General features: G+C 39.6%; 1 protein-coding gene across 1 annotated transcript in view; it reads left to right on the top strand.

The window, feature by feature from the left end:
• Nucleotides 1–14202, top strand: part of INTS4 (integrator complex subunit 4) — a 120817-nt gene that overhangs the window by 18691 nt on the left and 87924 nt on the right. The window contains exons 3-4 of the mRNA XM_086678399.1: nucleotides 4705–4822; nucleotides 10896–11002. Of these exons, the coding sequence (XP_086534525.1) occupies nucleotides 4705–4822; nucleotides 10896–11002 (225 nt within the window). The remainder of the gene's footprint in view (nucleotides 1–4704; nucleotides 4823–10895; nucleotides 11003–14202) is intronic.

Below are 14202 nucleotides of genomic sequence, written 5' to 3'. Positions count from 1 at the left end.
CCATTGCACCCCGGCCTCACCTGGCTGTCGGAAGCACTGATTACTTTGCCGCTCATTTCTCCATTCCCTCATTTCCCTGGTTGGCAGAAGCCTGAAGAAAAAGCAGCGCCACACTCTAGGCGAACCTGCCTGGGTTCCTTCCCTACATGATTCTTCTTTAATTTTTCATGTATCTTTTAGTTTTCTAATACTTTCAAATACACACGTGTATACATACCCACACTTACATATGTATACGTGCATACATGTATATGTATGTGCACACACACTTTTTTTTTGACATCCATAGTACTTTATAGTTTTCCTCAGCAGAAAGATTGGTCTGAATTCTCTAACCTTGCCCTTAACAGAAGTGGGAGTGTTGCTAATGTCTTTGGCTGGACTTGTAATATACCCTTAATTTGGCTGGACTTGTAATATACCCTTAATTTGGCTGGACTTGTAATATACCCTTAATTTGTCCCTCTGTCTGGTTTTGCCCCTTCCAATCCAAGGAATTGAGGCTGGATTGACATTTCAAATATTCAGATCTGTTAATGTCATTCTCCTGTTTATAGTTCATCGAAGGATTTTTCTTGCTCTTTGGACACAGATTATCCACTTCTTTATTCAACAGTGAACAGATGGTAGGCACTATCAGAGATACTTGCCATAATTCTCAAAAAAGATGTGGTACCTGTTTGTCTCTTTAGCCTAATCTCATGTCTGTGTACATTTTAGCCACATTGCCCTTTTTTTCCCCCAGTTCTGGAAGTTGTGGTATTCTTTCATGACTCAGAGCATTGGTTCATTCTTTTCCCACTGCCTCAAAATAGATCAGGATCTCTTTTGACCATAATATGTAGAGTTATTTTAAAGTGGTGTCTGATATGTCATATGCTTTCAGAGAACTCTGTCTTTTTACTTTGCCACTTTGTAATTATTAAGTGGACATTACTTGATAAATGTCTACCTTGCCCATTAAACTTTTCCACAAGGGCAGTTTATCCCCATGGACTCGTATGGGGTGGCTTCTAGTGTGCAGGGAATCCGTGGTGAGCAGAGAGTGGATGAATTATTTACTGAGTGAATTAAGGAGAACACTTGGCTCTTCCTTTTCTTGTGTTCTTCCTTTTATTTTTATCAGAATGTACACAGGGCTTTCTTCGCATTCTTCTAGTCACTTCAGTGGCTCACAGACCAGTTGAGGGAAGACGTGGTCACAAGTACAGCACACTGTAGTGAAGGGCATGATAACGGGTTGCACCAAGGTCCTGGGGTTGTCCAAGAGGAAGGGCATCCATGTCCAGTTCAGGGATCAGAGATAACTTCCTGGAGTAAATACACCTCCAGGGCAGGAGTGAGTGGGTATGGGAGAAAGGGAAAGCATATGAGGTAGAAGAACAATCTAAGTGGAAGTACAGAAGCTTGAAGTGGCATGGGATCACTGGTAGGGAAGTGTGGGAGCTGCCATAGTGGCCAGTCGTGGGGGGGGCCTTCGTGGCAGGCTAAGCAGCTCAGACTTCTTTTTTGTAGAAGACTGTGAGCTTTTGAAGGGTTGCATATATTTATATAGATTTAAAAATTTACACTCTTTTTGGGGCGCCTGGGTGGCGCAGTCGGTTAAGCGTCCGACTTCAGCCAGGTCACGATCTCGCGGTCCGTGAGTTCGAGCCCCGCGTCAGGCTCTGGGCTGATCGCTCGGAGCCTGGAGCCTGTTTCCGATTCTGTGTCTCCCTCTCTCTCTGCCCCTCCCCCTTTCATGCTCTGTCTCTCTCTGTCCCAAAAATAAAAAATAAAAACGTTGAAGAAAAAAAAAAAAATTACACTCTTTTTAAAAATTACATTGGCAATATTTATTGTAACAAATTCAAGCACTGTAGAAGTGTATAAAAGAATGAGATTTCCCTCTGTAAATCAGTTAATAAATGAAATGTACTCTCCAGAGATTACTCGGGAGAGAATCACTGCTAACTTTCGTATGCATTTTTCTAGAGTTTTGTATAAGGCATTTTATAATTTCCCATATTCTGGGTTTGTAACTTTCTTCTGCCTGGAATGCTTCTTCCCTAAATTTTCCTATGGCTCTGTCTGACTCAGTTAAGTGTCCTCTCAAAAGTTGTATCCTCAGAATGGACTTTCATCACCATCCTATTTGTAATATCCTCCCCACTTTACTCTTTAGCCTATTGCACACTTTATTTTTCTTCAGAATGTTTACCACATGAAATGATACATTTTCTTTTGCCAGTCTTACCCATTTGAATATAAGATCTGTGAGAGTAGGAATTGCTTCTGCTTTATTCAGCATTGTGTCCCCAGTAGCTAGAATGATGCTTGGCACAAAACAGGCACTCATTGTATGTATGTTGAATAAATAAATTAGTTAGCATTTTAGATAGAATACAGTACTTTGGTGTGATTTTTCCAAGAAGTTAAATTTTGTTTGGTAACTCCACAAATACACACAAAAAGAGAGAAAATAATATGAGCCTTCAAGACCTTTTCATACAGCTTCAATAATTATCAATATTTGCCATTCTTGTTTTGATGCATTTACCCCAACTTTTTTTTTTTTTTTTTAATGTTTATTTTTGAGAGAGAGAGACAGACAGAGTGCAAGCAGGGGAGGAGTAGAGAGAGAGGGAGACACAGAATCCAAAGCAGGCTCCAGGCTGCAGGCTCCAAGCTGTGAGCGCAGAGCCTGATGGCGGGGCTCGAACTCACAAACCGTGAGATCATGACCTGAGCCGAAGTCGGATGCTTAACTGACTGAGCCACCCAGGCTCCCCTACCCCAACTTTTTTGAGGTAGGGCAAATTCCAAGCAGCATATCATTTCACCTGTAAATACTTAATTATCTATGTTTAACATATAAGGACTTCTTTTAGAACTTAAATCACACTTAGTAATCCTTAATAGCAACATATACCTAGTTCATGTTGTTTTCACTGATTGCTTTAAGACTTTGTACAGTTGGTTTGTTTGAAGCAAAATTCACACATTGCACTGGGGCCTCTGGGTGGCTCAGTCTGTTGAGTGTCCGATTCTTGATTTCAGCTCAGGTCATGATCCTCCAGGGGTGTGGGATCAAGCCTGCGTTGGGCTCTGTGCTGAGCATGGAGCCTGCTTAAGATTCATTCTCATTCTCTCTCTGTCTCTTCCTCTCTTCCTCTTTCCCCCTCCCTCCCCCCCATGCCCTCTCACCATCTCTCTCTCTTAAAATAAAAGTTTTTAATTAAAAAAAAATCCAAAAAATTAAAATCTGTAGTATTTTCATCCTCTACCCTTTTTCATTACCAATGCCATTTTTTGTTTAAAAACCAGGGTATGCACCCTGTGGAATTTCCCATATTCTAGACTTAGTGCATCCTTAACTTTCATGTGTTTTTATTTGCTCTTTATGGTACCCCTGTGAATACCATATTCATAGTGGTTCAGTTCAGGTTTTGTTACTCTCCACATGAAGGATTGATGGTTAGGGAGAGGAAGGGAGAAGGGCACTAATACCTGACTGTCTCCTATGTAGCATTCCTGTGCTAGTCATTTTCCCCTCAGTGCCCTCTGAGGTTGTTGTTAGCCATATTTCACAGGCGAGCCTTAGAGAGGTTAGTTAGCCTGTTCAAGACACAGAGCTTATGTCAAGACATAGTCCAGGCTTCAGACTTAGGTCTGGCTAATTTCAAAGCCCTTTCTCTTCCCCATGGTTAAGTTCCCAAGAAAATGACTTTCCCAAGGTTGTATCCATGGTAAGTGGCATGCCAGCATTCTAGATCCTCTGACTCCATATCTGTTGCTTCTTCTCCCACTTCAGGCCTCCTTGTGCTTTGTCACTTCCTTAGAATGTAGATGGGAGGTGGGGAGTTGGTCATATCTAGAAGGCGCTGCATCTTTTGAGCATACGTTTAAGTGATTTTGTCTTTGGTGTAGAAATATACGCTGATCTAATTTTACTGTTGGTGAGGTACTTTTTTTTTCCCCATTTCCCATTTATATATATGTGTGTGTGTGTATGTGTGTGTGTGTGTGTGTATGTGTATATATATATATATATGTAGTGCCACATACTGTGCTACGTAATGAACAAAAGGACATGTTCCTTTTTGACTTTGGGGGAAATCCTTCACTGTAGAAATCCTGGTGCAGATTAGAGACCACCTCCCAGTGTCATGGCTAAAAGGGCCAGACTAGTCATTTCTTAGGCTCCCTTGCACCTGGGGCCCACGCACAAGCCCTAGACCCAGACAATTAGATTGACCTGCCTCAGACTTCTGATCAGGATCTGGCGGTTCAAAAGAGCAGGTAGGGTGAGAGATTCTGATGGTAGCAGCAGTGGCTGCAGCACCCAGTTTTCAGGGCCTCTGAGAGCAGTGGTACTGGCAACAGTGTGCGAGCCCAGTGCTGGTGGTGGTGGTGCACGTGGCCGCACTCATGTCTGATGTAGCTGCACAGTGGAGGAGGGACGCTTTTAGTCCTAACAGCATGTTTCTGGTGGGAAGGTAATGATACCAGGAAGGCATAAAAAATCCCCGCTCACTTTGCAGTATTTAGATGTAACATTACTGATTTGAGAAAAGCTCTCTCACCTGAAGATTATAAAGTTAATTTTTCAGAAATAAAATCTTTAGAATACTGGGATCATTGAATCTCTCTTGAGATACTAGTTTGTTCCTGTTTGTTGGTTAGCTAGAGTATCAAGGTTAACAACAGCTTCTTTTGTTCCAGGAGAATGATCCATCTGTGAGATTGAAAATTGCATCATTGTTGGGTTTATTATCAAAGACTGCAGGATTTTCACCAGACTGCATTATGGATGATGCCATTAACATCCTGCAGAATGAAAGTAAGTTGCCATTTAAAACCTATATAATCAGAGCAGAAATCTTCAGTTCTGTTTGTGTAGAATTTAGAATGAGTTGTTATTGAAAAGGAATTTGGGCTCCTTGGTGGCTCAGTCAGTCAGTTGAGCGTCTTGATTCTCAGTTTCAGCTTGGATCATGATCTCACAGTTTGTGGGCTCAAGCCCTGTGTTGGGCTCTGTCACAGAGCCTGCTTGGGATCCTCTCTCTTCCTCTCTTTCTACCTCTCCCCTGCTCTATCTCTCTCAAAAATAAACTAAAAAAAAAAAAAAAAAAGTTAAAAAAAGAAAAGGAATTTGAGGATAATTCAATAAAACATATATGTATATATTTACATATATAGAGATAAAATACAGTTTTGTCTCTTAATAGCTATCATTTATTGACTTTTACCAAGTGCCACAATACTTAAGGTAGGTTACATATGATGGAAGATAGATGTTATTGTCTCTATATTTTAGGTAGGGAAACTGAAGCTCAGAGAAGTTCACTGACTTGTTCAAGGTTACATTGTATGTGATAGACTGATGTTTTATATGTGTGTGATGTTTTGTTAACTGTTTGCACTAATTGAAACCATGAGAGGTGCTGTCCTGGCTGTGTGGTCTCTCATAATTTAGTTCCTAGAAAAGTGACATCTAGGTCTCACATGTTATTGCTTCATGTTTGCTTCTCGTGGATGCCCACTAAACATTATTGTCAGCATTTAGGTGAAATGGAAAAATATTCCACCTTAAAAATTTTTTTTGATTATCTAGTTTTATTTGTGCACAAGATTCTGTTAATAGAGTTACTGCCTTACTTGCCTTAATATTTTAAAATTAAATAAAAAGGAACCCTTTGTTGTTTTCTGAAAATGTTAGTTTTGTTTGAATTGATTGTAGTTTTAAAGAATAGCGTTATTTGAGTTTTAGGTATATATATTTAAATAAATATGATTTTAAATATTGGGTAGCATTTAGTTTATAAATGTGATAGGTTATGAGAATAATAAAAGGCCAATGAATTCAGACACCATCCAGATTCATTTATTGTACAATGTTTAATGATAACAAATGTCTTACATATGTGGCCCATTGGCTGAAGTTGAGAATGTTTAAAATTATGTTAGCAACAACTTCATACTGGGGTGCCTGGGTGGCTCAGTCGGTTAAGTGCCGTCTTCAGCTCAGGTCATGATCTAATGGTTCGTGAGTTCATGGTTCTTGTTGGGCTCTTTGTTGACAGCTCAGAGCCTGGAGCCTGCTTTGGATCCTGTGTCCCCGTACCGCACCCCCCCCCCCCCCCCGCCCCAGCTCTCGCTCTTTCTCTCAAAAAATAAACATTAAAAAAAAAACAACAAAACTTCATTACTAAAATTTTACTTGTATTGAATTTTGACCCAAGACTTTTAATTCACAGAACACAAAGAATATACCTTAAAAAAATTGTTTTTTTCCAGATGGGAGTATATGTTAACAAAATGCTAATATAATGACAATAAAGTAAAAATTTTAAAAATACTGCTACTTGTGTAAAACGTTTTATGTATTACATTTTATTTGAATACATTTTTTTTTTAATTTTTTTTTTTTCAACGTTTATTTATTTTTGGGACAGAGAGAGACGGAGCATGAATGGGGGAGGGGCAGAGAGAGAGGGAGACACAGAATCGGAAACAGGCTCCAGGCTCTGAGCCATCAGCCCAGAGCCTGATGCGGGGCTCGAACTCACGGACTGCGAGATCGTGACCTGGCTGAAGTCGGACGCTTAACCGACTGCGCCACCCAGGCGCCCCTATTTGAATACATTTTATATGATTGTACTTACAGTGAACATACTATTTTGTGTTTTATTATACTCAACATTACATACAATTTTTCCATGTTTCTGTATCACCTTCATAATATTTAAGGTGTTGATAATACATTAAATACCAACAGGTACAGTAGCATGTTTCTAATTTTTTGCTCTTGTAGATAGTGGTGAAAAAAAATCCATTTTTTTAAAAGCACCAAAACAATTACATTGTCTCAGTACAAAATTATTCTTTTTTTTCCATGGAAAGTTCTTACAGAATAGAGTTATATACCTCTAAGAATTTCACACTTTAAGATTGGGGATTTCATAGAGCCATATACTTTTTGAGCTATAAATGGTCTTATAGAGATCTTGTTTCATTCCTTCACTTTGCAGATGATAGAAACTGAAGTCCCAGAGAGATGAAGTGAGTTCGTTTAGCTAAGAGTTGCAGAACTGAGAACTTAAGTGCAGTGCTCTTTCTTGTAGACCATGGTTTAACTGAAACACTTTACCTCTAAAATAGAAACATTATAAGAGAGGGTTAATTTGGATGCAAACCTCATTCTGTCTTTAGAAAGAGACTCAAGGGTGCCTGCATAGCTCAGTTGGTTAAGCGTCCAGTTTTGGCTCAGGTCATGGTCTCACGGTTTGTGGGTTTGAGCCCCACATCAGGTTCTGGGCTGACACCTGAGAGCCTGGAGCCTGCTTCAGGTTCTGTCTCCCTCTCCCTTGCCCCTCCCCTGCTCACGCTCTCTCAAAAATAAACAAACATAAAAAAAAAGACAAATTATGTGGTATACGTGGAAATAGTTGTTTTACTTTTTGTGAAATATTCTAATGTTTCTTATTTAATTGTCTCTGAGAGATGTGATCTACGGCTCCTCCTGCTTTCCAGTTCCTGGCCTACCTAGATTGATGGTAGAAGATAGAATGGAAGGGACCATAAAGATCATCTGGTTCAAGCCTTTTATTTCATTGCTGAGGAACATGAACTCCAGGGAGATAAAGTGACTGCTAAAGTCATCCTGTGCTTGTGGCTTAGAATAAGGCACAGACTAGAATTAAGTAAGAGTCTTTATCAGTCTAGTGTGCACTTTTAAATCCAAGAGTGTGGGCCACCCTCTGGACCAGAAGCCTTTCATTTCAATCCGTCTCCTGTATGAGCTCTGCAACTCCTTGGCAAGCACTGGACTAGGCACTTTGTGGGTGTTAGGTATCTCTGCTTCTCTAGTACATACCACACCAGCAATAAAAACACAAAGCTTGCTGTAGAGGAGGTATAATCAGAATAGTGTGGGAGCAGAAGAGAGGGTGAGGTGAGTGCTGACTGGTGGGATCTAGAAAGGCTTAGTGAAGAGGCATGTTTGGAAAGGCAGGAATGGGGAAGAGTAGAGTACCAAGAGGAAAGAACATGATGTTAAAAGGTAGAGAAATGGGAAAACGTGAGATATTTGCAGACCTAAATTGTATCATGAGAGAGAAGCAGGGAGTGAGGGGCTTTAGGATGAAAAACTGGTAAAATGTTTAGAAGCCAGAGGGTAGGTAGTCTTGAATGCTGAAGATTTAGAATGTCACTTTCATAGGCACTGGGAACCATGTATATAATGTTTTTTTTGGGCAAGTGCATGAGATAATCAAGTCTAGTTTTAGGAAGATAATTTGGTGGCTCTGAGGAATTTGGTTTGATGAACTAGATTGTTTAGGGCAGAGAAGTTGAAGATTTAATTATCATCCATGTGGAGATGTTCATCCAACCTGCAGTTGTAATGTAGGTCTGGAACTCAAGAGAGACTAGGGTTTAAGATTTAGATTAGATTTATGATTTATCAGAAGCAAGAGTTAAGCTTAAAAAGGCTTAGGTAACTTTTTATGGATGTTATATAGACTCATTTTGTACAAATAAAGGGTGGTGGGGTAGTATTGGAGATTTCTTCACATCTATCTTTTCTAAGTACCTTCTTTTCTTTTTGTGGCCTCTTTAATATTGGAGACTTCTTGATGATCTTTGGTTTTGCATTTACATTTAAGACCAGGCACTGAAAAACTGATTGGTAGTTCTGTGTGAAGGGACAGGACTTGTCAATTGGTAGCCTCTGTTCTAGGATGACCCTCTTTGGAGTCCTCTTTGGAGGACTTTTATTTATTATTATTTTTTTAAGTTTATTTATTTGGGGGGGTGGGGAGAGGGAGAGAGAGAACCAGCAGGGGAGAGGAAGAGAGAGAGGGAGAGAGAGAGAATCCCAGGCAGGCTCCACAGTGTTTGCACCGAGCATGATGCAGGGCTTGAACTCATGAACCGTGAGATCATCACCTGAGCTGAAACCAAGAGTTGGATGCTTAAACAACTGAACCACCCAGGCACTGCTGGAGGGCTTTAAAATATTAGTGTCTTTTGTGTTTCTCTGTGGGGCCCATTCGTTTTTCCATTTTGGAGTTCATGTATCTCCTGCTAGGAAGACAGAGAAATGCCTGGCTGCCATGATTTTGGAGCCAAGGCTGCTGAAGGGGGCTAGGGAGGGGGAGAGGAGTGTCTTATTTATCAGTATGTTACTATCTCTTAATCTCCTCTTCTTCACTGTGTCTTCTCCCCAGTCCTCATTTGCTATCCTTCCTCGTCTAATTTTTGTATGGAATAAACTTCCCATTTAGGATAAGGAGGAAGGCAGAGGTCCAACTGCTTCTTAAAGAGACCTCAGATAAATCCCTGCCTTATTCCCAGTTTTGTTTGCTTTTTTGTGGTTATTGCTTTAAATCTCCCAATTCCTAAATCTTTTTAGGGTGTTGTGGCTAGAATTTACTTCCTTTATAGTGATATCCTCCTCAGTAGTGTTTTCTTGTTTTCTTTTCCTTTCTTTCTTTCTTTCTTTCTTTCTTTCTTTCTTTCTTTCTTTCTTTCTTTCGAGAGACTGAAAGTGGGGGAGGGGGGCAGAGGGAGAGAGAGAATCTTAAACAGGCTCTACACCTAGTGCAGAGCTGAAGCGAGACTGGATCTCACAAGTGTGAGATCATGACCTGAGCCAAAATTAAGAGTCAGATGCTTAATAACCGACTGAGCCACCCAGGTGTTCCCCTCAGTGTTGTGTTGTGCTGTGCTGTGTTTTGTTTTCTTTTCTTCAAGATTTTATTTTTAAATAATCTCTGCACCCAACATGGGGCTTGAAGTCACAACCCAGACATGAAGAGTTGTGTGCTCTACCAGCTGAGCCAGCCAGGTACCCTGCCAGTGTTTTCTAATCTGCAGTCATTTTATATGTCATGTACACCATTTTTACATATTTGTTTCACATTTATACTATGGTTTACTTAATATTTTTCTTAAGTGGGTAACTTTTTTTTAGTTAAAGAGATTCTTAATAATGGTAAAAGGAAATTAGTGTCATGTGACATCAGTAGATAGTAACTGCAATTTTTATTATGTACATTAAAATATATACATAGATATTAATGTAAAATGATTATTTGAATGCCACCTAAAATTCTTGTGTACAGCCAGCATTAAAAGAAACATATTTTGGAACAAAAAAGAGAATGTAGACGAGGAGAATCTGGCTGATTGATGATGATTTATTTGAATTTGGGTCTTTGCCCACTTATTAAACATTCATTGAGCATGTAATGACTTGTACTAGATTCAGAGAATGCAAAAGTGAATAAGACACAATCATTGCCCTCAGGGATCTTTCATTCTCGGTTTAGTCTGATATGAAAATAAATATAGTAAAGTGTTGGAGCTGATGTACAGGGTGCAGTGGAAGCACAAAGGACGAAATAGTCAATTCTCATTGTGAAAGAAGGGAAAGGTCTGTGTAGCAGGTGACACTTCAAGATTAGTAGATGTTTCCTGGCGATTGGGGTTGAGAATGGCATTGGGTGTCAGTGGAGGCATTCTAGGGAAGTTGGCCTGAGCAAAGATAGGGGGACGTGAAATCATAAGTAATTGGATAAAAAGATGCTGTAGGAGACTTCAAAGAGATGAGGCTAGAAAGGCAGGCAGAGCTAGACCTCATGGAGGCACTGGTATGTATATGTGTTTGCCCTGCTAAGGAATTTGGACTTTATCTTGAAGGCAGTGAAAACCCCTTGAATTAGTTCTGTAGAGGATTCAAAGTTTTAGGCATGATCCCTTTAGGAACTTAACTTTTGGTTGAGGGGAATCAAGACTCAAAGAGAGGAACCTAGCTAACAAGAATTTACATTCTTTACATAAGTAAATTTAGTTTCTGTAGTGATCACCTTTTGAAATTATGCAACCCAACTTTCCATCTTCCTTTCTAGAGTCTCATCAAGTCCTAGCTCAACTGTTGGACACTTTGCTTGCGATTGGCACTAAACTCCCAGAGAATCAAGCTATCCAGATGCGATTAGTTGATGTAGCCTGCAAGGTAAGAACATGATGGTTAGATACAGGGTTGTATCTTTCTTGAATAGTTTGCACTGCCTGAAGAGGTAGTATGAGCTGTAAGATCTGCTTAGCTCCATCCTAAATCTGTAACTGAGAACTGCCGAAGACTTTTTATTTTTTTTTAATGTTTGTTTATTTTTGAGAGAGAGAGCATGAGCAGGGAGGGGCAGAGAGGGAGATGCAGAATCCAAAGCAGGCTCCAGACTCTGAGAGGTCAGCACAGAGCCTAATGGGGCTCAAACTCACGAACCATGAGATCATGACCTGAGCTGAAGTCGAATGCTCAAGTGACTGAACCACTCAGGCGCCCCTGCCAAGGACTCTTAATGGTTTTCTGACCTGCCTCTTTTTTTGTTTCTTGATGTTGGATTAGGTTAAAGCTGAGTAACTTGTTATGAAATGAACTTCCTCATCCCTCCAAAAGAGATGAAAATTACAGTAGCTGCTATGTGTGCTATGCTTAATATATGCACTGTACTTATTATGGTACTTAGTATCTGGCTTCTCATGTGTTTCTCATAGTCCTTTAGGTAACTACTGTTATCCTTGTTTTACACAGGTGGGAACTGAGGTTTAGGGAGTTTAACTTGCCTAAGCTTTCACAGCTAGGAAGTTGCAGAATCAAGGTATAAACTCTAGTTTCTCTGATTCTAGAACCTGTGTTCTTTTTATTATGCTTTATTGCCTCAATAAACAGACCAACTACAAAGAAACACATGTTTGGGAAGATTTTTTTAGTTTTTTTTTTTTTTTTTTAATGTTTATTTTGAGAGAGAGAGAGAGAGAGAGAATCCCAAGCAGGCTTGCACAGAGTTGGGGCTTGAACCCATGAACCGTGAGATCATGACCTGATATTAAACCAACAATGAGATGCTTAACCGATTGAGCCGCCCAGGTGCCCCTAGGTTTTTTTCTAACTATAGAAAAAATACATGTATGTTGTACACTTTGATTTAATTTGCAACTTAAAAAAAATTTTTTTTTATTAATATTTATTTTTTGAGAGTCAGAGAGAGACAGAGCATGAGCAGGGGAGTTGCAGAGAGAGGGAGACACAGAATCGGGAGCAGGCTCCAGGCTCTGAGCTGTCAGCACAGAGCCCGACGCGGGGCTCAAACCCATGAACCGTGAGATCATGACCCAAGCTGAAGTCAGTCGTCCAACTGACTGAGCCACCCAGGCGCCCCAATTTGCAACTTTTAATTAGTTGCCTTTTGTACATAATAGCAGCTTCTAAACCTTGTAAAATTGGTTTTACTTTTTTTTTTAAGTTTATTTATTTTGAGAGAGAGAGATGGGGGGGGAGGGGCAGAGAAAGGGAGAGAGAGAGAGAATCCCAAACAGGCCTGGCTCTCTCAGTGCAGAGCCTGACACAGGGCTTGATCCCATGAAACTGTGAGATCATGACCTGAGCCAAAACCAAGAGTCAGATGCTTACCTGACTGAGCCACTCAGGGACCCCAAATTGGTTTTACTTTTAATCTTTTTGATAAATTTGAGAATATAAGAAGACGAGTGTGTTTAAATTAGAGGACTGTTTCTGAGGCCCAGGAAAAAGAATGTTTTGTTTCTCTTAGTAAACAACAAACAAACCCAAACAGCCTGACAAGTACAATATTAAAAGCCTCAAGTGGGGGCGCCTGGGTGGCGCAGTTGGTTAAGCGTCCGACTTCAGCCAGGTCACGATCTCGCGGTCCGTGAGTTCGAGCCCCGCGTCAGGCTCTGGGCTGATGGCTCAGAGCCTGGAGCCTGTTTCCGATTCTGTGTCTCCCTCTCTCTCTGCCCCTCCCCCGCTCATGCTCTGTCTCTCTCTGTCCCAAAAATAAATAAACGTTGAAAAAAAAAAAAAAAATTTTTTTAAAAAAAAAAAGCCTCAAGTGGAAAAAAACTAAGGATTGTGTGTTTGATAGAGTAAGTATGTCTCCCACACGAGAGAACAGTGTATCTGTGAGGTTGTGCTTGTGAGAAAAGTGTCCTACTAAGTGGACTGTTGTGCTTTTAGGTAACAGTTTTTTAAATTTGCTTTAAATAAACATTTTATTATAAAAATTTATACGCAAGATTAAAGAAAGAACTATATTCATAATTCACTCTCCAGAGGTAATCATCACTATCTTTTTGGTGTATTGCTTTCTAATTTTTTTCTGTCCCTAGATTGTTTGCTATTTTTTTTAAACACACAGCTCTAGTCATAATTTATGTACAGTTTTGCATTTTGCTTTTTCACTGACATTATAACAAGTATTTTATATTGTAAGTGTATTGTAAACATTTTCAATGGATGCATGATAATTAAACCAAATAATTAAACCACAGTTTACCTAACTGTTCTCCTGTTACTGGACATTTATATCATAAGCACTTTAAAAAAATTTTTTTTTTAATTTTATTTTTTATTTTTTAAAATTTACATCCAAATTAGTTAGCATATAGTGCAACACTGATTTCAGGAGTAGATTCCTTAATGCCCCATACCCATTTAGCCCATCCCGCCCTCCCAGAACCCCTCCAGTAACCCTCAGTTTGTTCTCCATATTTATGAGTTTCTTCTGTTTTGTCCCCCTCCCTGTTTTTATATTATTTTTGTTTCCCTTCCCTTTTATTCATCTGTTTTGTCTCTTAAAGTCCTCATATGAGTGAAGTCATATGATTTTTGTCTTTCTCTGACTAATTTCACTTAGCATAATACCCTCCAGTTCCATCCATGTGGTTGCAAATGGCAAGATTTCATTCTTTTTGATTGTAAGCATTTTTTAAATTGTAAATAATACTACAGTGAATATTGTTAGTCTAAAATGTTTTCTGTATTTAGTTTTATTTCCTAGACATAGGTTGTCACCTATTAGAGTTGTCACTTTAATGAGTTTTTTTAATAAGTTTTAATGAGTTTTTTAAAGGCTCTTGATACTTTTTGCCACATTGGTTCCCAAAGTGTTCCAGTTTATTTGAACACCAGCAGTATACGAGAGTGCCTAATTTTACTGTGTCATTCTAGCATTGGATGTTCCTGAGTTTTTTTCCCCATTCCCCTTCACCCATTTTGCTCATTCCCCCAACCTCTCCACTTGGGCAACCATCTGTTTGTTTTCTGTATTTATAGGTCTGATTCTGCTTTTTACTTGTTTATTTGGTTTTAAAATTCCACGTGTGAGTGAAGTCACAAGGTATTTGTCTTTCTCA

Source organism: Puma concolor, chromosome D1 (assembly GCF_028749965.1).
Source record: "Puma concolor isolate L17-30 chromosome D1, mPumCon1.1.hap2, whole genome shotgun sequence".
Taxonomy (NCBI): domain Eukaryota; kingdom Metazoa; phylum Chordata; class Mammalia; order Carnivora; family Felidae; genus Puma; species Puma concolor.
The sequence above is the reverse complement of the archived record's forward strand: the minus strand, read 5'-3'. Positions and strand labels throughout refer to the sequence as shown.